Consider the following 23,922-nt stretch of genomic DNA (forward strand, 5'->3'; position numbering starts at 1 on the left):
CTGCCTGATTACTCAGGAACCACTTCTCCTGGATGTATATGCATCTGTCCCTGCCTAGGAGTCTCTGTTCCTTGGGGCAAGAGCATTGATGCAGGACTACTGTCTCTGCCCCATCCCAGTGAGTCAGCTGGAGAGCCATCTGCAGGGGAGAGAGCAGCACTGGTCAGGGCTCCCCTTGTGGTCTCAGCCTCCCATCTCCTCTCTGCACCCCCAGGACCCCTCCCCAGAAGCCAATTGCAGAGGCCGGAGTACTGGGGCTGCTGTCAGCCTGGCCACACAGAAGCCTACTCCTTGCTTCTGGCGAGGTTCCAACTTTCCTGCTTCTGGTCCCTCTCTTCCAGCACCCAGGCTGCCCTCCGTCTAAGTCTGTCTCCTTTCTACCCTCAAACACTTCTTCTCAATTCCAGGCCTTTCCTTGATCCTGCTGACCCCTCCCCAGAACGTTCCTCCTTTATCTGCCCACAGCTCAGGTCCAGCCTCTCCTGCCCATGTCTCACCCACCACCCCCAGGGCCACCCCTCTTCTCTCTTTCTCTCTCTCTCTCTCTTGTGTTTTTACTTCCCAAGTGCCTTTTGGCACATTTAATCCTATTCTGCCTTTTGGTTTCACTCTATAAGGGGTATGTTTTACCTTCCTAATTAGACCCCCTGCTGGCTGAGGACCGGATCTGGTTGTTTGTTTCCCCTACCACCCCTACCCTGGTGGGGCCTGGCTCACGCTCCTTGTCTGGAAGGAGCTTGCTGGATGGCTCAGGTCAGGCAGTCCTCGTGCTCGTACAGGCCCTCGGCATGTGCCACCTGCATGTCATCAGGCCTGATTGACGCATCTGTTCCCCAGACTGGGAGGATGCAGTGTTAAGCTAATTAATGCATGCAGTGTTTAGAGGCAGACTTGCTGGGTGCTGTTCTTTTCTTGTTAGTGTCACTCTCATTCTTTGAGCACCAATGCACCCCTGAATTCTGCAGCAGACATGTCCTGACCCAATTCTTTATCCCACATAACAGCTTTGTCTGAGAGTTGTTGAACAGGGTTGGCTGTGACTCTCCTTCAAGCCTGAAGGTGATAAGCCTGAAGTGGAAATTATTCTATGAGTCCTTCCACTGGTTTTTCATCTTAACACATCAGAGATCAAATTAGTAATTCCACATTGTGCCTTTTTTTAAAATTGGCTATTCGTTGTTTATTGAGCCAGGGGTGCACCTGTTCTGTTACTATGTTGCAGAAAATGTGTTGGGCGTAGAAATGTCGTGTTATGTAAAGTAAATTGGTGGCATTACCAGTCTGCTTAGTGACACAATGAATGGCAGGGCTAAGTATTGTTTCTCCTTGTAAGGCCAATGTCAACCTCATTCTGTGTGTGTGCATATGCACATCTACGCGCAGATCCATGTGTGCACAGAGAAAGCGTGTTGGGAAGCTCTTGTCTCAATCACTCATGCTTATTAAAATTTCCTTTGGTACATGGGAGTAATTAGAAGATTCGACATATACTTAGAGATGGACACTGTAGAAACCTGGTCTCCCCACACACAGACAAGTGAGTGCGTCAGAACAGCCGCTCTGCCCAGCCATGGACTCACAGTCCAGAGTGCTCAGCTCTCATGGCTAACCCTGGTTCTTAGTTACTCGGTGTTAATGGTGTGCCATTCTGTACCATTAATAGTAACCCCTAATCTGATGCTTCTCTTTTTGTGCTTCCTGATCTCATGCTTTCTGGGAAGAGAGAACCACAGTGAGATTGAGAGGCGCAGGCGGAACAAGATGACACAGTACATCACGGAGCTGTCGGACATGGTGCCCACCTGCAGTGCACTGGCCCGGAAGCCGGACAAGCTCACCATCCTCCGCATGGCTGTCTCCCACATGAAGTCCATGCGCGGCACCGGGAACAAGTCCACGGATGGCGCCTATAAGCCCTCCTTCCTCACAGAGCAGGTATGGCCGCTAACATCCTCCTCAGAAGTGGGGACAATCACAGTGTCACCACGACAGAATGGACTGTGGGGAAACAGGGTTCAAGGCTGAAGAAGGGAGGAAGCCAAGATATTTTGTTTCTACTCTTCACCAAGACACTGTCTTCAACAGTGTGTGTCTGCCCTTGGGTTCTCCTGCTGTTGTGTTTCCCATTGCCTTAATGAGGCGTCGCTCACCAGAATAGAGTGAACATCTCAACAACGTTCTCAGCACTCAGACGCAGGAAGGAGTTAGTCGGTGGTGATGATAATCCTCCCAAGGCATTATGGGAGTCACATGACATGAACAGAGATCATGGCCCCACCAGGCATTTTCTAGGGGCCCAGTGGGGGTCCTGTCTGTCTGTGCATTTTTATTTACTCTTCATTCCAGCTCCATAAAGAAGCCACTGTTATTCATCCTTGTTTTATTGATGAAGAAGTTGGGGCTGAGAAAGAGTTAACAAATTTCCCAGAGTCAATCTGCTGCTTAGTGAAGGAGTCAGGAGTTGGTCCAATGAAGACAGGATGATAGGTCTGCAAAGCTGTATATTTAACACCTATATGATCTTTGAGTATTTGGGAAGAAGAAACACATGAAGTGGTTGCTGTGACAGTGTTTTGTAAATGGGCTTACCATGAGCCAGAGGCCTGTGTCTGATCCCAGGGCAAGTCTGCTGCACTGTGAGCTTTGGTTGCTTATCTGTTGGGTGAACGGACCATTCTTTGCCTTCCTGTCTCCAAGAGCTTTTGCAGGATTAACGAGATGGTGGATTTGAAAGCACTTTGTACAATAGAGCAGAAGGAAAAATGTAAAACAATACAGGTGTCAGGGAATGCAGTTGGGAAGTGCAAAGTTATGCAGAGTGTAGGGTCTTAAAAGTAATGGAGCATTTAACAAGATAGAGTGGAAGTGGCCTGGTGTCATCAGGGGACTTCTCAGGACAGAGAGAGTGTTGGCAGGCTATGAAGGAGCCACAAGATGTACACAGAAAGAGGGAACAGAAGGAATTTTACAAGAGAGGAGGAGTGTGCATACAGCCTCAGAGATAGAAATGAAAAAGGCAAGGTTGGGAGGTCCAAGTCGCTTACTCAGCTGGAGCTGAGAATCTATTCATGTTATGGGAGCTAAGTTTAGAAAAGAGCAGAGAAGAGGAAGTAACATTTGTTATGTCTGTTCTATGGCAGACATTTTTACAAGAGCTTTACCTACTGGGTCCCTTTGTAGTTCCCCAGAATGGCACTGCCTGCCACCTAGAGGACATGGAATGCAGAGGCTGGGGCACTGGCTTCAAGCCTCTCTTCCACCTCCATAAGATAAACGCAGTGGTAGTTTCCAGCTCTATGGCTGGAATGCAGAAGACAAGTGTAGACGGTTTAACACAGGGCTTGGACCAGCACGAAGCATGGTAAGTAATCAGACAGAAATGTATTAAGCGCTTCTAACTACCATAGGACAGTAAAATGCCTTTCTCCCCATACGTTCTGTTAATCCTGACAAAGGGCCTGCAGGGTCAGTGTTTAAAATGAATCTCTTTCTCTTTAACTGAGGAAGGATTAGGAAGGTGGCTGGAGAGAGAAGGCATCAGAAGGGCCATCAGAGCCGCCACCCTGTGTGCCCTCCAGCTGCATGGATGATGCTGTTAGCTATACCAGTGGCACCTGTTGTGTGCGAGGCCCGTTCTCAGTCCCTTTCTCAGGCCCTCCCACACGGACCATCCTGCAAGTGCACAAACTCTCACTGAAACACTGCACGAGAAACAAGCTGGGAGTGTGAGGAGACCTGCCCAACACTGCCCGGCTCAGTGGAAGAGCCATGGCTGATGTGACTCCATGCTCTGAAGCCCATGCACTTTACTGGTCATTCTCCTGGAAGCAGCTGATTCTGGATTCAGGAAGTGAACGAGATGCACTCCGAAGATGAGGATTAGAGAGGAGGGTGGGAGATGACAGGTCTGTGGTGAGGGTGAGGGTGCATCTCCTTCCCCTGTGACCTCCCACAGTTCTTGCAAACTGGGTGAAAACATGAGCACACAAGTTAGTCATTCAGCCTCCATTTCCTCTCCTCCTGTGACAGAGAATTTTCTGCTTCCCCAGACATCCTGTCCCATTTTTGTTTTCTTTTTACAGATCTTCCTGTCGGGAAAATCTTCCCAATACTGAAAATAAAAATGCTGACCTAATCCTTTGATCTAAGGAAGAATCTAGGAGAAGCTGAGTAGTGAAGTGCACAGCAAGAGAAATGGGCAAAATAAACTTTCCCTTAAAAAATGCTTGTGCTGACTATTTCCACCCCGGCTCCTCAGGCAGAGGATGTGAGAACCCCTCCCAGCCAAGTGCTTAGCATCACTTACCAAACTCCGCTGGTCCTGTTCACCAGCACATCAATGTTTTATTGCAGGGACTGGGATTGAGGGCTGGGGTCCTTCACCCTCACTCAGCTGGCTGTCAGTAGGGAGTCCATGTGAGATTATGTTTGAACAAAGGGTTCCCAGCAAGAAATGTTTGCCAACCACTGCTCTAGAAGGGCACCTTTGCCCTTTGGGGTCTGGATAGTGTGTGAGGTGATTGGAGGGGAAGAGCTTGTGCCTGGAGCCTGCAGATACAAGGTGCATTTCATCACAGCAAAGGGCCCCTTAGCTTTAAGTGAGCTGCACTTGAGTGCAGCTTGGGTGCACTTGGGCCACCTTTAGGCACTCATGGGTGGCTGCACTTGGGCCACCTTTAGGCACTAAAAACAAAAAGTGTCTCATTCTAAAAAAGTTGAATTTGCCCCATCCATGTCTCTCTGGAGATGATGGCAAGGGTTCCTGTTGCCCATGCCTTAACCCTGAGCAGTTTCCTTCCTGCCTTCAGTGATAGTCATGACCTTGGTGAATCAATGTGACATCAGGGTTGGTGAGTCTTACATTTTCTCACTGTAAAGTGATATGGATTATGCTATACACCCTGCCACCGCTTGGGCTTACTTGGAGAGTCTGGTGAGATGCTGGGCACGACTGTCAGCTCTGGGAGCCTGGCAGGTGTGCAGGTGTAAGGGGATACACTCTCATACCCCATAAGAGATGCAGCAGAGAAGAGGAACCAGACGGAGGACACAGGGTCCTTTTTCTCTCTCTTCTCACCTTCCCCTTCTTCCTTTCCTTCCATCCACACCCTGTGTGCCATACACACATGCTGGGCCCTCCTGGCCCAATGACATGACTCCAGTTTCAAAATGTGAGTGAAGCTATTCGTACCATTAGCAAACCCAACACCTGGTGATCATTCATTGCTCTCCCATTTCCTCAGGCTGGAAATTTTCTCTCTCCCTAAGAGAGGACTAGGGCTAATAGTGTTAAAAGTAGCTATACCTTAGGGACAGGGCAAACTATGTGCATTTTTCTAGCCAAAATAAGTTAGAATGTCCAGCTTTTAAAAAGCACTTGTTTTCCAACTAATTTGTGTACCAGAATGAATATTTGGATAAAAGAAATTAAAGGTTGCTAATAAAACCCTTCCCTAGGTCTGTCAGGGTGTTGTGCTAATCATAAACTTTTCTTCCTAGGAATTGAAGCATCTCATCCTTGAAGCAGCTGATGGATTTTTGTTTGTAGTGGCAGCTGAGACTGGCCGAGTGATTTATGTGTCCGACTCTGTCACCCCTGTTCTGAACCAGCCCCAGTCCGAGTGGTTTGGGAGCACCCTCTATGAACAGGTGCATCCAGATGATGTGGAGAAGCTGAGGGAGCAGCTGTGCACCTCAGAAAACTCGATGACAGGTCAGTGTGGCTACTTTTATGAGGTGTTTGAGCCTTTTTTCAGAAAAAAAAAATCTTTCAGTAAATAGACCAGGAAGCTGGAGTTCATTAAAAGCTGTGTAATGGTGACAGAATATATTCGATTTGGCTTGTGTGATGCATTTGTTCTCTCTATAGCATTTTTAAAAATCCACTTTTAATACATCTTTTTTTTCCTATATTTTACCTGCAATTAGTATACATTGACACTAGGAGTCGCACATTATTCCATCCATATGCTATGTGATTAGCTGTAACAGAAAGTGTGTGATTATTTGTGACCCTGACCACAGACATTCATTACCTAAACTATAGTTACCTAAAATGTAGTTTCTTACTGACACATTTTAATACAGTCAGTTCTACTCTAAAATAACATATATGTTCTTAAAAAAATCAACTGCAGTATACAAAATCATGCAATAACATCTAAAGAGCTTGTGGGGGGGAAGTGGATTAGGAGCACAACACTCAGTAATTTGTCAGATAAAAGCAAAAAATAAGAATCCATTAGAAACAGGACAGGGCTGGTCGCCTGTAGATCAGTGGTTAGGGCGCCAGCCACATGCTCTGGTGCTAGGGGATTTGATTCCAGCCTGGGCCTGCTAAACAAACAAACAAACAAATAGCCAGGTGTTGTGACAGGTGCCTGTAAGTCCCAGCTACTAGGGAGACTGAGGCAAGAGAACAGCTTGAGCCCAAGAGTTTGAGGTTGCTGTGAGTTATGACACCATGGCACTCTACCAAGGGTGACAAAATGAGGCTCTGTCTCAAAAAAAAGACAAAAGAAATAGTAGGACAGCTTTACACATTAAATGGTTAAGGAATTGATAAATATTACCATAACTATGGTACTGGATGTTGACAGTGACCTAAAGTATGCTTGTGGCAGTGGTCTCAGAAGGTGTTGCCACCATGTGTGGTGAGTGGCAGGAGGACAGTCATGTGACGTCAGAGTCCTGACACCAACTGGGGATAAGCGTGGTGGACTAAGGGGGCTGACAGTCATTTTGTGTGTTCTGTGGCTTAGTTCAGCTGGACACAGTTTTCTGTGTTTATCTAGTATTTGTTTTCTAACAGATAAGCAGACACCAAATTCGCGTTACACTTATCAATCACATTGGAACAAATTTACTTTTCAAAACAAGAGTTATGCCGAGGTACTCTCATTCTTCTATACAGCAGATGTGTTGTGCCATGGCGTCCTCCCTGACCACATGTAAGACGCTGGGTCCTCCCTCTGTGTTGTGTCTTCCATGGTAACAAACTTGGTGCTCTGCATGGAATAGACCTTCCTTCAGCACCTTGCTCGTTCCATCAGCCCCACTGCAGTAACAAAATCCCATAAATTGGGTGGCTTTTAAACAGTAGAAATGTATTCCTCATTGTTCTAGAGACTAGGCAGTCTGAGGTCAAGGCATCAGCAGGTGTAATGTCTGGGGAGGACCCACTTTTAGATTCAGAAGTGGTGCCTTGCTGTGTCCTCACATGGTGGGGGGCTAGCCAGCTCTTTGGGGTACCTTTTATGAGAGCACCTTCCAATACCACCCACCTTGGCTGGCAGGATTTTAAACATGAATTAGGGAAAATATGAGCATGCAGGCCATTGCATCCAAGATCAGAACGTTAGCCATCTGGTTTCTGCTGAGGCCTCTGCCCTTGCTGCAGGTGGCCTCCTTGTTGTGTCCTCACGTGGACTTTCCTTTGTGCCCACAAGTCCTTGTGTCTGTGCCTCTTCTTATGAGGACACCAGTCATATTGTACTGACTAGATATGTATTAGCCCACCTATGTGGCCTCCTTTAATCAACAACTTCTTTACAAGTTCTGTCTCCAAGTACAGTCACATTCTGAGGGACTGGGAGCCAGGACGTCAGCAGATGAATTTGGGAGGCAGCAGGGGCAGGGGGGAGACATATTTCCACCCCCAATATTTATGATAAGAATGAATCAGATGTTGTCAAAAGTGACAGAAGTACAGCTGTCTCTGAAAGATAATAGGAATTTTCTGTGCTGTGATCAAAGATGCGTAAAAGGAGGAAGGGGATAGAGAATGAAGATGTGAGGACAGGCTCTGTATCCCCAGTAGTGATCTCTGGTGTGCTTGTAGAATAGCGATGCCAGAACAGACTCAGGAGACTTGCTGAGCCACCCCACTCCCTGAGCTGAGTTAGCAAGTTCCACATAGAAGTCCTGAGCGGCGCCTGTGGCTCAAAGGAGAAGGGTGCCGGCCCCAGCCAAAGTCCTGCAGAACATACCTTATAAAGTTAATCTCTGGGAGGGACATGAAAGGGAAAACAAACCAACCAGGAAATGTTGGCTTGGCAGCTGAAATCATCTCCTCTGGAAAGAGCTGTCATTCCCCAGACTTCTGCATTTGACCATAGGATGTGGCTTTTGGGAACACAGTCAGGAAACTCTGCCATGGCAAATGTTGGGGAAGGGGGAGGTCAGGCTCTGGTCAAGGGTCCACCCAACTGGCTCACTAAAGTTGGGGGGACGTTTCTGTCCACAGAAAATTTTTTTTCTTTTTTTTTGAGACAGAATCTCAAGCTGTTGCCCTGGGTAGAGTGCTATGGGGTCATAGCTCACAGCAACCTCCAACTCTTGGGCTCAAGCAATCCGCTTGCCTCAGTTTTTCTATTTTTAGTAGAAACGGGGTCTTTTTTTTTTTTTTCTCTCAGGCTAGTCTAGAACCAGTGAGTTCAAGCAACCCACCTGCCTTCCTCCCAGGTTGCTAGGATTATAGGCATGAGCCACTGCATCCAGCATGTCCAGGAAAATCTTGATGTGTCTGGCAGAGTTTAAAGAGGCCACGTAAACACATTTGGACAGAAATGTCCTTGAACTGGAGGCTGGGTGGTGGCCCAGGCAGCCAGAGCAGGTGCAGTGGAGGGAGTCCTCCAGGATGGCAGAGCACACTTGGTGAAGGGGGCATCGCTGGGCCCTTGAATTCTGCTCCCCGTGGGGCTCCTGTTGTGGGGAGCAAGATGGTGCTAGAGGAGGGCATTGTCATCTTAGGGTAGGAAGGAGGAAAATTCTCTCTCTGAACACCAGAGTATGTGCTGTGATTCTCCCAGGACATACCACATACAAGCTTGCTGGCCTGGTGGGACGCCTTGAAAGAGCTCCCTGCAGCAAGGCTGCCACTCAGGCTGGCCTAGGGGGTTCCTGGTGCTCAGCCCAGCTTGGAACGAGGCTTCATATGTAACCTTCCCAAGTGTGGGGCTGGTAGAACCTTCTATTACAAAGCCTCAGCATGACTCCATGACTTCCATTATTGTACTAAGGTCAGTGTCCCTGGACCTTGTGGTGTCAGGCCTGGAATGAAATGGTATGATCCGCTGCAGGGTAGCCAGAATGGAAGGGTGTGGAGGCTTCCAGAATGGGGGAGGTTGATGAGGACAGTCTTACCCCTTTCCCAGGGGCGTCTCCCTCCTTAGAGCCTCTCAGCAGTGAGTTTATGCCTCATTCATTAGATGTCCAGGGTCAGCTGTACTGCAGGCGTGGAGGTGTGTGTGTGCACAGGGAAAGGGGACAGAAACTAAAGATGGCAGGGCTTGCAGACAGAGCAATGCTGGCACAGGACTGCGGTGTCTCAGATGGTGGCCATGGTAGAGTTCTTTGTTGAATTAAATTCTTCCCTAGCTGGAGAGGTGATGGCAAAGACTGGATGAGAAGATACATAAAATTTCCCTCGAAGCATCATGGGATGGTGTGGACCAATGCAATAATTTGATTTGTCTGTGATTGCATTTGTTAGGTAAAACTAGGTTTTATCAATGTCAAGAGAGACTGGGGGAGCCCTCACCTTGCAACGGCAGTGTCACCAGTAAAGAAAGTGCTGGAAAGGGCATTGAGACCCCGGTTCTGGTTCTGGTTTTCACTTTGTGGTCTCTCGGCAAGTTCTTTTCTTCTCTGACTCTCACACTCTTTACTTTAGCCCAGCAAATGTTTACGGTTCCTTCTGGCTTTGATTCTATTCTCATGTTCAAGGCCCCAGTATAGGATTTAATCCATCAGGTAGGAAGTGATGGGAGTTGGGTGGGAGCAGAGGGACCAGAAGCTGTCCAGGAACCACAGAGAAACCAGTCCCAAGGCTGAAGGACACCCACTTATACCGTTGCCAGGCCAGTTCCCGGACCCTCCGTCCCCCAGCAACACTCATGGGAAGAGAGGCAGCACTAGCCTGGGGGCTCCAGGCCGTGCAAAAAGTGTGTCCCTTCTCCAAGACTCGAATGGGCAGTGGGGTGAGGTGTCCCCTGCTGAGGTGTCTTTCCTGTGTCCCACAGGCAGAGGAGCCACACTCTGTCAACACTGCTTTTGACAGGGAGGAGATAAGGATCTGTTGTCTCAAACCAGATACACACTGGGAATCTGCATGAGCAATGCCTGGCGGGGGGCGGGGGGCACAGAACTTTCTCTTTGTGGGGGTGATCAGGATACTGAGGACTGAGGATTCAGAGGATCAGAGGGCCAGTTAGGGAAGCCTGTGTCTTCCAGAGACCTCTGTATTTCAAGAAAAGAGAAACCGTGAAGCTAGCCTGGGTTCAAGTGACAGCAAACCACCTTCCCTGGCTTGAGTGAAACTGTGAAGCTAGCCTGGGTTCAAGTGACAGCAAACCACCTTCCCTGGCTTGAGTGAAAAAGGAATTTATTGGGCAAGGCACCACTGGCTGCCCGTGTAGGAGGATGCAGGTGCTGAAATGCTGCCCCCAAAGCAGACTCAGCCGCCGTTATTTGTGGATTGCATATTGGCAGGTTCACCTACTAGCCAAGACTATAAGATTGTCAGCCCCCAAACTGACAGCCTTGGAGCTTTCGTGGTCACTTGTGGAGGGGCACAGGGCAGCGAAAGCCCTGATTTGACTTGACTGAAGTGCACATTTCTAGCTGAGGTCGAGCAGAGTGTCCTTTTTGTGATCCATTGGGGGCCACTATGTTTTTGCTTTTTTGTGCTTTTTGTTGGTGATTTTGCTTTTCGCTGGTGTTTTCCAGCACAGCTGGGGTGCTGCCCAGTATCTCTGAGTGCAGGGCTGCTGCCATGTGCCTTGCGGAGGAGACAGGTAGATGGGACAGGCGTCATCGGGGCTGTGAGTTCCACATTAGTGAATTAGCAATATAATGCATCTTTAAACAGAAACACACGTAAAATGAGATTAGGTACTGATCTGCTGACAAGAACATTATAACCAGAGGTCTGCAATCCCCTATTTCCCGGAGAGGCAACAGCTCCGTGTTTGCTGATTCAGTGTTCACAATAACTCCATAGACAGAATGACAGAATAATGAGAATCAGCCGTATCTCGCTCTCTCCCGGAGTTGCTTTCCTCTGGTGGGGTTTGATTTTCCTCATAGACAACAAAGGTGTTTCCCGGCAGCCCCGGCTTTTCCCTCACCACCTGCACAGCACCAGTGGAAACAGAGTGCCTCCTTGTAGTGGTTCTAACAAGTAGCCCATCCTGGTCTCTCCGTTCAGTGTGGTCCACCTGCCCTCTCCTGACCAATCCTGATGGCCAGGGAGACTGTGAGCCAGGGTGTGAGGTCAGCCTCTCCACCCAAGCCACCTGGACCCAAGAACTGGGGAGAGGTGACTTGCCAGAGGAAACAGGGTGCTGTCCCCGACAGGAGGAAGGGATGTAGATGGGCAGAAGAGCAGGTGGCACTGGCTGGCTCTCCCGGGTGTTGGAGGTGACCTTTGTGGGGATGGATGAAGTCTTCTGCACAGTGCTTCCCTCTCCCTTGGGATGCTAGGGAGGTTGGGGTTAGGGAGGGTGAGTAGGAGGAGGAGCTGCTGCCAGGCGTGAAAGAAGGCAGGGGCTGGTAAAAGTTGTGGCAGAGAGGCTGTGCAAGTAATGATTGTGGGTGTCTGAGTGGTCCAGCCCAGCTCTTGGTGGGGAAGGAGGGGAGCTGAGGAGAGGCCCAGGGCAACCCAGGTGACAGCAGAGCCTCTGACTGCAACTGGATATACCCGAGGGGTTCAGTGCAGAGGGCAAGCTGGGAACAGCAGGAAAATGCTCTGTAAGGCCGCCCAGGGAGCGCAGCGTGAGTGGGTTCTCCTCTGTGCCTTCCGGTGGCCTTTCCTGAATTCCCCCTTGTGGCTGCTGAACTCTGGAAAACCTTGATCCTGGTGAGCAAAAACAGGAGGCGCCTTATAGGTGACCTCAGATGCAGCACTGGGCAGGAAGAGCCCTGCTTTGGGGCCTGGAGCGGATGTGAAGGAGGATAACCACGGACTCTTCAGGACAGGGCTTGCTTGGCTCATTTCCTCTGCATTGTGCTTGTGCCGCTCTGTTTCTGCCCTGCTCTTCCTGCGTTTGGAGAACTGGGTCAGCATTTTGGTTCCGTATAGGCTAAACTTTGAAAGAGAGCCTCCTACCGTGGAAGGAGGTGCAGCGAAGGCTAAGTTAGTTCTGTCCTTCCTTCTCTGGCTCCCGCGCTCTCTCCCTCTTTCTCTTCTTCTCTCCCTCTCTTTCTTTCTTTACTCAGTCATTACTTAGTTTACTTTTTTATCCATCCATTCATTCAACAAATGCCCATTTTGCAGCTCTGTGAAAGGGCATCTGGGATGCAGCTCACCTTGGCCTCTCCTCCCCCTTCGCTTACAGGAGTTCCCAGCCACTGCTGAGTGAACGAATCCCCATTTTCCAAGTTCTTTGTGATAATTTGAGGAGAACCCAAGCTGGGCCAGTCCCCAAGGGATTCTGCTGGAAAGTCCCTATGCATGATTCACATGTCCCAATCAGCTGCGATTAAGCTTTCCTATCTCCCCGAGAGCTTCAGTGAAATCCAGGGATACTTTTAGCCTTGGATCATAGGGTCTGGTCAAGCCAAGGTCTGGGCACAGATAGCAGCTCTCGAGAGCAGGCCTCCAGGAAGCCACTGGCAGCTGTCTCTGCAGCTCTGCTCATGGGCCTTTCATTGGGCTGCGTTTCCATGAGAATTTAAAGATGGTGCAGGGACTTAAGAGTCTTCCTGCCTGTCTGGGAGAGAGCATGCCCGAGGGACACTGGACATACGCTGCTTCTGTTTTCTCATTCAGCCCTGACAGTGAGATATCAGTGACTGTAATGAATTCTCTGACATTCTTGTAATACTTTTACCTACTTCAGTGGGCATCAACCTTGGCTGCCCATTAGCTTCTGTAACCTGGCAAGAGTGACAAATACACTTGCCAGGAGTTTGGGGAGGAGGTTGGGCACTGGGATTTCGCTAAAGCTTCTGGGTGATTCTGGTGCACAGGAGAGCTGAGAACATTGGTCCTCTGGCTTGTGATGGTCCTGTGCCTGGGGGTTTTGACTCTGTTTCATAGGTAAGAAGCATAAGACTTGGTGTCCCTGCAAGGTTCCCAGGGGCACACAGCTGCTGGAAAGTAGGGCTCATGGTCAACACAGGTGAAACTAATTGCCTTTGGGGACATCTAGATACAGAGAAGCTACAAAGCTGTGGCTTCACAGATGCTCAATCTAGGGCTTTGGGGACCCAGTTCCTGGAGGGAAAGTTAGGGTAGCATTCAGAGTTCAGGGTATGTGAGTGGCAAATGGTGCCAAAGACCCAAGACTGAGGCAGCTGCCCCAGGGGCCTCTTGTGTGTGGTCTGGCATGGTGGCTGTCCAAGTGTGGGCCCTGGATCAGTCTTATGAACATCACTGGTGAGTTGGCTAGAAATGCAGGTTCTCCCCACTGAATTGGAAGCTCTGGGGGCCCAGGGATTTGCATTTCTATCCAGCCTCCAATAGTGATGCACACTAGGATTTGAGAACCACTGACATAGTGAAACCATCCTGGGACTTCATGTCAACTCCTCTGGATTGAGTCTACCTTTTTACTTGACCTCGTCGAGCTTCTTGATCTTTGAGTTTTACTCTCCTCCTTAGAAAGATGGGGGATGTGCGCCTTTGTGAGATGTCTCATTGATTGCAAAACTCCATGCCCATGTTTATTTATGCTTGGAGGGCAGACCCTGGTAGGATCTGGGAAGTGTGCTGTGTGGACCAGCAGCACCTGTATCTCTTGGGAGCTTCTAAGAGGTGCAGAATTGTAGGCCCCATCTCAGGCCCACTAAATTAAAATCCACCTTTTAATAAAGTTCCCAAGAGACTCACATGCTTGTGTGCACCTTGTAGTTGGAGGAGTACTGAACTAGAAAAGTTCAGCAAGCTGTTGTGGGAGCTTGCTGCAGGCAGAGTTTAGGCGGAGTGGGCCTTCTGTGGTAGCCAGGCTGGCATGAAGTGAGGGGCACAGCCCCAGTGGCTTCTGTTGCCCGGCTGGTGTGTGCCCAGCACTCAGGTGACAGGCAGGGTACTGGGGAGAGCAGTCGGAAGGGCAGCTCCAGGGGGGTTGCTGCTCACTGCCCAGGGCAAGGGCTGCCTAGGCATAAGGAAGGTACATGGTCACAGAGTGGTGGCACTTGGCCCTGGGAATGTCACTCTGAGAGCTCACACATGCCCAGCTCTCACCAGGGTCAGCATGAAGTTTGCAGAGTCAGCAGGTGTCACAGTGGAAAGGGAAGGAGTGAGAACCTGAGGTGTGCCCACACTGTCACCCTGGGAGGACCCAGGCCAGAGCAGAAATGCCCAGGTGTGTGTGACGCCACATTCTGGGGGAAAAGATGGTCCATTTCCAAATGTCAGTCATGAAGATAACTTCATGAAAACCATACTTTCCAGTATATAGCTTATTTTCTTTGGAATACCCTTTCCCCTCAGAAAGTAGCTGCCAGTTGTCAGCACGCGGGACAGTGTCAGCCCACCCAAGGCAGCTGGGCCTTTTTCATGACACTTTGCAAAGGAAGACAAGGACTAAAGGGTTGACCTCAGCCATGTGGCCGAGTCCTTCAGTGGAAGAATGTCAGGCAGTTCACTGGTCCTGCAGGGGTCCTGTGAACTATGCAGCCCCCTGTGGCATCATTCTGGAAAAAGATGGTCCATTTCCAAATGTCAGTCATGAAGGTAACTTCATGAAAACCATACTTTCCGATATGTAGCTTATTTTCTTTGGAATACCCAAACTTAGTCTTTGGACTAAGACCAGAAACCAAATCCTAAGCACATTCAACACTCCACTTCTTGCCATATTAGGTAACACAGATATATGTAGCAAAAAAAAAAAAAAGTTTTATTTTTATTTTGACTCAACTGTTAACACTGTTATTGAGTTTCTGCTGTTTGCAATAGAAATAGAGTATTTAAATGGCAAGAAAAGCATGTTTATTTGATTTAGGCGCCTTGGAAATTGACCAATTGTGTAGTAAATGCTTAGGCCACTGGAAAAAGCATTTAGAACTGGGTTGCCAGAGGCACTTGGTGAATGCATGAGAGTGACATCTGAGGACTACAGGCTGGTTGTTTTTCATATCTTCACAGTGATTTTCCCACTGGATATCGCAGCCTCCTTAGATCTGTTATCCCAGATGTTCCTCTGGAGCCAGTTCAATTCTTTCTCGTTTTTAAATATTTATACAACCTGCCTTGTTTTTCTTCACTGCATACGTAGCATGCTGATGCTGCCGAGCTGTTTGTGTTTTTCTCTCATATTTTCTGTTGAAAGATATATTCCATGAATCTGGGCAGGTTTCCAGGCTGGGCTGCTAGGTTCATTATCACTCTTGGGGCATGGCAGATAAAAGGACAGAGCAGTGCTTTTGCACACGTGCAGACCCCTGGCTGGAAGGCCAGCTTCCCTGTGCGCAGAGAGAGTCTACCCACAACGTCTGCTAACAATAGGGGCCTTGGGATGGGCATGGGGAGGGTTTGGGGCCTAGCAGGGGTGTGTGTGTGAAAATCTGTCTATGTGGAGGGGCAGTTGCAGTCCAGAGTCTTTATCTTGGGTGAATGACTTAATCTCCCTCACCTCAGTTTCCCCGCTTGTAAACGCAGACAATAATATATTCCCTACAGTACTGCCTTGAAGCCTGTGTGAGATGACATGTAGGTAGTGTTAATGATAGCATTTGGGAATTGCAAAGATTTTATTCACTGTTTAAAGACTAAAAATTCTACTTCCAAACTTTCTGTCTTGCCCCATTTTACTGTCTTCTTATCCCTCCAAAATGTGTGTGAGGGTTTGGTGCTATTAACAAAGGGAGATGGGTGGACCCTGACCTCTGTGACTTTGCACCTTTTCAAAGGGTGATGGTCCCCCTCCTACCCTGTACTTGAGGACACCCATCTGAGGCTCAAGGCAGGGAGAGGGGCAGAGATGCTCCCCCTCCTCTCCCCTTGTCCTGCCCATTCAGTGTTCACCCAGCACATATTTACTGAGCACTAACTAACTTTGTGACATAATTCTAAGTGTTGGGATATAGTGATGAATAAATCCATGTAGTCTGGCTCTCGTGAAGTTTACAGTTTAGTGGGGAAGAGGGGCACCAAAGAAGCAATCATGTCTGACACGTGTAACACGCCATGATGGGTCTTGTGGAGAAGTCTGTGCGGGCATGGGCCATGTGGACAGGGCTCTTGCCAGGAGTGATGCCTGGGATGTGTTGGTGGAGTGCTCAAGGGTCCATGTGAGGGAGGGTGGAGAGTGGGGGGTGGGTAGAGGCTCACCCCCAGAGCAACAGCAGGCTGCCATGGCTTTCAGCCAGAGTTATCTCATGACCCACATTAGATGTGACAAGTTCACTCCGGCTACAGAGTGGAGAACAAGTCATAGGATGACCAGACAGCTTGGGGGAAACTTGGTTGGGGGTGTCAGAGTTACCAGGTAAGAGCTTATGCAGGCTTAGAGTGGGGTGGTGTCTAGTCTCCTCCAAATGCTGTAACAAATACCAAAAACTAGGTGCATAAAACAAGGAGAGTTTATTCCCTCAAGTTTTGGAGATCAGAAGTTCAAAAATCAAGATGTTGGCAGCAGGATTAGGGTTCCTCTAGGCTCGGGGTTGGGCGCCTGCACTGTGGCGCTCTTAGCCTCTGGCGCTTGTCCATAGACTTGACATTCCTTGTAGACATCTGGGTCTAGCCTCTGCCTCTGTCACCACATGGCATTTCCCTGCATGTCTCTCTGACCTGATGTACATCTTCTCAGAGGGACACCAGCCTGAGATGGATCAGGCCCACCTTAATCCAGTTTGACTTCATCTTAACTTGACTATGTTTACAAAGACCCTATTTCCAAATTAGAACACATTTATAGCTTCTGGGTAGACATGAGTATTTGGGGTGCAGGCAGGGACACTGAAAACACAGCACTGGTGGTAACAGCAGAGATGGAGGGGCGTGGTTAGATTCGAGAGATGTTCAGACATGAAACCAACAAGGGGTGGGGCTGGTCCACTCACTGTAGTTCTTTCTCTCCCCAAATACTGTTTAAGGCTGGTGAGCTCTCCTGCTGTCTTCTGTACCATTAACAAATCCCTCCTACCAGAAGTGGTTTTAACCCTGGAGAGGGAGGTTGGGACTCCTCAGTGTCCCTGAATGGTCATGTTGAGTCAAGCCACAGAATCCACCCCCCTTCCTCTGACGCTTTCATGATCACTGATGGACCCCTTTGGACCCATCCACCTAATTTCATAGATCAACTTGGCTGCGACGCAGAATGTGCACCAGGTTCCCTACTGAGAGGGAACAGTACTCAGGGCTGTGCGTTTTCCCTGCCATGGATCCCCTCCTCTATGTGTCAGTAGCATTTGGTCCCCAGGAACGGTCATCCAGGCCATGGGAGGTATGGGACTTGGACTGTCTAGCTGTCCTGGTGCGGCGCTCCTTCAGATGTGAGCACAAGTGCAGGCTGAGCCGGGAGGTCTCCGTTCCTCCCCCTCACTTCCCTTTTCTCTTCCTCTCCTTCTCTTCCTTCTACAGTGAGTGGAGTCTGCCCTGGAGGGATAAAGAGCAGCGTTTCTTCCTCTTCCTTTCCATACTTCTCAGATATGGTGGGGCATAGGATTCTTTCTCCTCTGCCACCACCAGGTTCCTCTCCAGCCCTCAACCTGGGTCCAGGCCTTTCCCAGACTGCCTTTGACTTGATTCATCCTCTGATGCCTGAGTCCTGTCGCCATGCCCTGGCCTTGGACCACACTTGCCACTGCTGTCTGTGGCAGGTGTGGTCAAAGTAGATATCAGCAGAACCAGGGACAAGGTCATTTTTTGCTGAGAGCAGTGACAGGTGACCCACCACAGCTGAGGTAGTGTAGATGGGGTATGAGGCGTCCAGGTCAGCAGCTATAGCAGGAAAGGAGCTGGGAGATGGGCCAGGATGCCGAGGGGGAACAAGCAGTGCATGTCTGGGAGTGAGGACGTTGTCTGCCAAGAGGGGGGCCTGGTCTGCTCAGGCCTAGCCCTGCCAGTCTGCAGGGTACAGACTCAGCTTCCAGAGGTCAGACCTGCAGGTTAGTGCTCAACTGCTGTGATTACATCTCCAGAGGCTCCTTTGTGTCTGGAACTGAAGCCAGGACGGGGTACACTTTCCCTTTGCGATTACATCTCCAGAGGCTTCCTTTGTGTCTGGATCTAAAGCCAGGACAGGGCATGCATCCCCTCGCCAGTCTCCGTCCCCTTGCTTTGTCCTCCCAGCCTTATCTCCAATGTCTAAGGACCTACCATGCTTTGTCCGAAGTAACAAGTTGTCAGGGAAGGGATCAAGAACAGAAACATGCCCCGGTATTACAAGGCTTGAAGAGGAGGCCTGCCAAGGCCTGGGTGAGGGAGACAGGACTCAGTAATCTCATTGAATGGTTGAGTTTCCCACCGTGGTGAGCATTCCTCTGTAGGAGAGATGCGAACGGCCCCCAGCGCGGCAGCCAGGGATGCAAGTGGTAGAGCCACCACTGTGAGCCCTGTGGTCCATCCATTTATACTCAGCCAGTTGGCTTGCTCCCCTTTGGCTCTGGAGAACAAGCCACTTCCCCTCTGGGTGACATTGTGTGTAGGTAAGTCAGGAAGCTGGCTTTGAAAAGCTGGGAGAAGGGCTCTGCAAGGCCACATCTTCCCCAGCTCCCAAGAACATTGTGTCTCCTTCCCAGAGAAAGACAGAGAGGGAGGTTAAATCTCTTAAATGGCCCAATCCCATCAAAAATGTATGTGAATTAGAGTTGAGAATGTTAAATCTTGCTTTAAATTCACGCAGAGATTTAACCACAAAGAAAACCCATTTCTTTACAATGCTGAGAATCGCCTCCTAAAGATCAGATTTCTATATTCTCACTTTTATATCACAGCCTTTTGAAAACAAGGAATATCCAAGTAGCACCTGAAGAACATTTGTTGCAGCTTCGTAGACAAGTTTTTAATATTCCTGGCTCTTAAAACAGTGGTTCTCAATCTCAGTGTGTGTCAGAATTCTGTTTGTTCTTTAAAAATTCAGATGCCAGGCTCTGCCCCATTGCTCTGAATCCACTGTGCTGCGGTGAAGCTCAGGCCTCTGTCTTTTCAAAAGCAGTCCTAGGTGGCGCCTGTGGCTCAGTGAGTAGGGTGCTGGCCCCATATCCTGAGGGTGGCAGGTTCAAACCCAGCCCCAGCCAAATTGCAACAAAAAATAGCCATTGTGGGCAGTTGTGTGTACCTCAGCTGGGAAGGACACGTTGAGGTTGGCAATACTCATCAAGGACAGTAACTACCATGACTTCCAGTGCTTTGGCCAAACCTCAGATGCGTGGCCTCTTGGCCAGGCACCTGCGGATTCATATTGTTGGAGCATTTGTTGTATCCTGGGGGTTGCAGTTTTCTATAAGTTTGCTGTAGCTGAACCAAGAAAGAAGGCATATGCAGATTTCTATAGAAATTATGATTCTAGAATTCTATGATTCTATAGGAATTATGATTCATATTTCAAAATATGAAGTATTTTGAGGAGATGAGGAAGGCTGGTGTCTTTCAGAGTGTAAAATAATTTTGAAATATAAGGAATTTTGGAGGCTGATTTACATAGAAATTTGTCACTGACCTGTATTCCTGAGCTATGAATATGAGTGATAAATGAACTATTAATAAATAAAAAAAAATAGCCATTGTGGTGGGTGCCTGTAGTCCCAGCTAAGCCCAAGAGCTGTAGGTTACTGTGAGGTATGATGCCACAGCACTCTACTAAGGGCAATAAAGTGAGACTCTGTCTCTTAAAAAAAAAAAGCAGTCCTAACAATTGCAATGTGTGCTGGAAGCGGGGAACTACTGCACCTCACTGTGCCCCCTGCCATAAAGAACCCCCACACACAAATAAAGTAAAATAATGTGGCTCAATCTTTCCTATGTCTAGGAAAGAAATTTCAGGATGATTAAAAAACATTTTGAATTTACCACTATCAACAAACAAAATGTTAAAGGTATAATCAGAAACACAATTGGAAAATGTGCAGCATGGATGTTTAAAACCCTCTTTGCAAGAATTTTTGATTTCTTAATGAGGTATCTTTTATCTTAACTTTCCTACTCAAGAAGTAAATAGAGAAAGAACTTTTTTTTTCCTTTTATACAAGGAAACTATAACAAAAATAACCTGGAAGTATTACTGTTTTTAGGCAGACATAACTGAGTTACTTTGGGACGTTTGAAAAGACAGATTGAACCACTGCTTCCTGCTGGTGTGACTTAGGTTTCAGTAATCATAACACGTGTCGGTTGTATTTTGTAATGCTTTGGTTAAAAATAGCTCAATTGCAAGAACTCCAGCATGATCAAGAAAATTAAAATAGTTTCCTTTAGCTTCACCAAGGAAAGGCACATTTTCCTCTGAAATGTCATGACTCATGCCAAATGGTTAAATAAAAATGCACATAGAGCACCAATCTTTCCTGTTTATTGCTTTTTCTGTAGAAGCTAATTGAAGAAAACATCTGCATCCATTTTCCCCTTTATTTTTGTGGATTCTTTTCTTACACTCCAACACAAAGCGTCCCCTGACATCATTTACTCAGGCAATGATCCGATGGATGGCTTGCAGTTTTCCCTTTCGGGCGATGACATAAATTACTCCCCAGTGAGCTATTTACCATGTCGTTCTTTAACCTTGAGCCAAGTGCACACGTTCTGGGGACTGAGCATCACAAGGGCTCTGCAGTGTGGGGTCACAGCGGCCAGCTCTTCAATCTCATCTCATTGCATCCTCTATAACTTGCTGTGATGTAGTGCTGGCTTCTTGCTGACTATCGGCAGAGGCAGAGCCGGTAGCCCTTCGCTGGGTTGTAAGAACGTACCTGTGCTCAATTCAAAGTCCTCCCCCAAAAGCCCCTCCACCGCCTTAGACAGCACAACTCACATGGTTTGATATGACCTGGGCTCTGCGGACTTGTCAAGAGCCAAGGGGGAGCTAAGAGCATGGGCTTTGGAGACAGAGTCTGCCTGGGTTTGAGTGTTGCTCCCCCCACACCAGCTCTGGTTCCTCCAGTGTTGGAGGGAATGTGGTCCCTGAGGCAATAAACATGCATCTCCTTCCAACTCCCCATCACAGGTGCCGGTGTCTTTAGTGGAGTTCCCCAGATGCAGAGCCCAGACAGGGATTCATGCCCAGGTTCTTGTGAGCACTGTCAGTAGAGAGTGCTGAGAGAGAACTGGATAGGCCAGGACAGCTCAGAGGAGAAGCCAGGCAAAGACGTGGTTCCAGACAGTCCAGCTTGGCCTGATCCACAGAAATGGGAGTGTACATTGCACACGGGAGACAAGGGAAGCTTCTGTAACCCTGTCCCAATCATTCATTAATCACAGGGGATGGGGGTAAGTCTTAGACAACTTCAGGCCAGGTAGGTTCAAGGACAGCTTCTAGAGAAGATATAAGTGTGAGCCATTAGCTGAAGAACCTGCAGTCAGGGGAGGGGGCTCCCTAAACTAGGGCAGGAGGTGCAGGGAATCCGGGTGGGGCATCAGCAGTGACTGCTGCAGACCTCCAAGTGAGGAAGGGTGGGCAGAGTTGGTGGCCCCAGACTTGCCACAAGGGCAGCTGAGCTTTGCCCCGTACAGCCCACCCTCTTCTTGGGGCTAGCAATGGCTTGGCTCAAGACAGATGCTGGGCCCTAGGGCTTGGCCACCAGGTCTTCATGGATGAAGGGGAAACCTCTTACTGGAGGCAACTTGCATGTCTTTGTTTAATTCAACAAATAGTTATTCAGCACAAGTCACTGTCCTAGAAACTGAAAATGCAACAATGGATGTGACAGTTATGTTCACCACCCATATTGGAGCCTTCAGTGTGGCTGAGGTGAATGGACAATGCATACAGAATTACAGTGGCAAAGTTCCCAGGGAGGGGAGAGTGGAGCAGGGAAGGCATCCCTGAGGAAATGACAGGTCACCTGAGAACCACGGGACATAAGTGAATGAGGACTCGCAGTTTATGAGTTTGTGAGGGAGCAGGATCAAGAACTTCCCAGCCATGGGCACAGCATGTGAAAAGGCCCTGTGGCAGGGAAGATATTGGCAAGTTTGGGGTAGTGAGGAAGGCTATGGAGGAAGGCCTATCTGAGGGAGAAAGTCTAGGCCAGGGACAGCCAGAGAGGACCATTAGGCCTGTAGAATTCACTTGTAGTCCACACGCAGTCTCTGAAAGGATATTAGCATGATCTGATTTGCATTTTTATACATAAGGACTGTTATGGTTGCTGGGAAGGAAATGGGGGGATTGTTTTCTCTGAATACAAGAAGAGAAGGAACTAATATTTATGTACAACATGAAATGACTTTATAAATATTTCTTATTTAACCCTCACAGCAGGCCTGTTTTTGGTTGTGGATAGAGGGAGATCTGGATATTCAGCTGTTCCGGAACATTTGTTGACAAACTCATCCTTTCTCCCCTGAATTTCCGTTTCATGTCAGCTACGTACACACGTGTGGGTCTGTGTCTGGGTTCTCTGTGCTGTTCTGCTGACCCAGAGTCTTGATCACTGTGGCTTTGTCATCTTCAGTCCTCCAACTTCGTCCTCCTTTCCAGTCTCTCAGGAATCACTGCCCTTTGCTGCCTGGTGTCCAGTGTTTGAGAACTATTGTTCTATAGATTTAGTCATGTGTTTTGACTGTCTCAGAAGGGGAGGTCCATCTGCTCCCTGTTAACATTTGGGTTGGAAGCAAAAGTTCTTAGGATATTTCCTTAAATGCCTCTCCTCCACCTGCTCTCCTGGCCCAGTGCTGCTGTTGGGTGTGTGTCACCTGACTGTGCTCTAGGAATCTTGGCCTTTTGCTTATCACATCCACCTCCTTTTTCTTTGGCTTTTACTGTGATTTCTGGGAGAATTTCTCAACAGTTTCTTGACTGAGTTTTAAGGACACTTAATTACTATTTACTGCTTTCATTTGGGTGTTTTTCATCTAAAAGTGATCTGTTCTGGCCTGGGGTCATTCTCTTTTTATTTATAAAAGGTGTTTTCAAATATTGCTAAGATTTAGTATTTCAACATACGTGTATTGTCTTCTTTCTGTCTCTTGGGACCTCTTAGTCTATTTTTTTCTGCTATAACAGAACACCACAGACTGGGTAATTTGTCACCAACAGGAATGCATTTGACTCATGATTCTGTAGGCTGGGAAGTCCAAGAGCACAGTGCCAACATCTGGCAAGGGCCCTCGTGCTGTGTCCTCCCACTGCAAGAGAGTAAGAGGATAAGAGGCAGCTGAACTCAGTTTTTATTTTCTTCTTTTTTTTAATGTTTGGGATTCATTGAGGGTGCAAAGAATTAGGTTATACTGATTGATTTGTTAGGTAAAGTCCCTCTTATACTTGTGTCCCACCCCCAAGAGGTGTGCCATAAACCATGACCCCCATCTGCCTCCCCCCACTCTCTGCTCCCTCCTTCCCACTCTCTGCTCCCTCCTTCCCTCTCCCTGCTCCCTCCTTCCCTCTCCCTGCTCCCTCCTTTCCCTACCTGCCACCTTGTATTAGCTCATCTACTGCCTTCATATTCGAATGGAGTACATTGGATTCTTGTTTCTCCATTCTTGTGATGCTTTACTATCACTTTTATAACAAACTTACTCTGGTGATAATACCATTAATTGTGCCTATTAAAGTTCCCTCATAAAGATCCCACCTGTCAACACTATTGCATTGGGTATTAAGTTTCCAACATGTAGACTTTGGGGGACACAGCATAGCAAGTAAGGTGGTGTCTGTTTTTATTTTTCAGGTCACCTTTGTTTAACAGACTGAGTCTTCCCATGCATTCAAACCCCACCCCACCCCCACACTTTTTATCTAACCTAAATTCCTAACATTTACAAAGGCTTGAAATGGTTACAGTTAGTGTACATTTCTTAGAAACTCAATTTTCCTA

The 23,922-nt window shown here is 48.3% G+C and overlaps 1 protein-coding gene across 1 annotated transcript in view; it reads left to right on the forward strand.

The window, feature by feature from the left end:
• ARNT2 (aryl hydrocarbon receptor nuclear translocator 2) overlaps positions 1-23,922 on the forward strand; it is a 187,461-nt gene that overhangs the window by 57,639 nt on the left and 105,900 nt on the right. Inside the window, exons 4-5 of the mRNA XM_023510130.1 lie at positions 1,722-1,935; positions 5,500-5,713. Of these exons, the coding sequence (XP_023365898.1) occupies positions 1,722-1,935; positions 5,500-5,713 (428 nt within the window). The remainder of the gene's footprint in view (positions 1-1,721; positions 1,936-5,499; positions 5,714-23,922) is intronic.

The sequence above is a fragment of the Otolemur garnettii genome, unplaced genomic scaffold (assembly GCF_000181295.1).
Source record: "Otolemur garnettii isolate 467f Iridium unplaced genomic scaffold, OtoGar3 scaffold00011, whole genome shotgun sequence".
Lineage (NCBI taxonomy): Eukaryota > Metazoa > Chordata > Mammalia > Primates > Galagidae > Otolemur > Otolemur garnettii.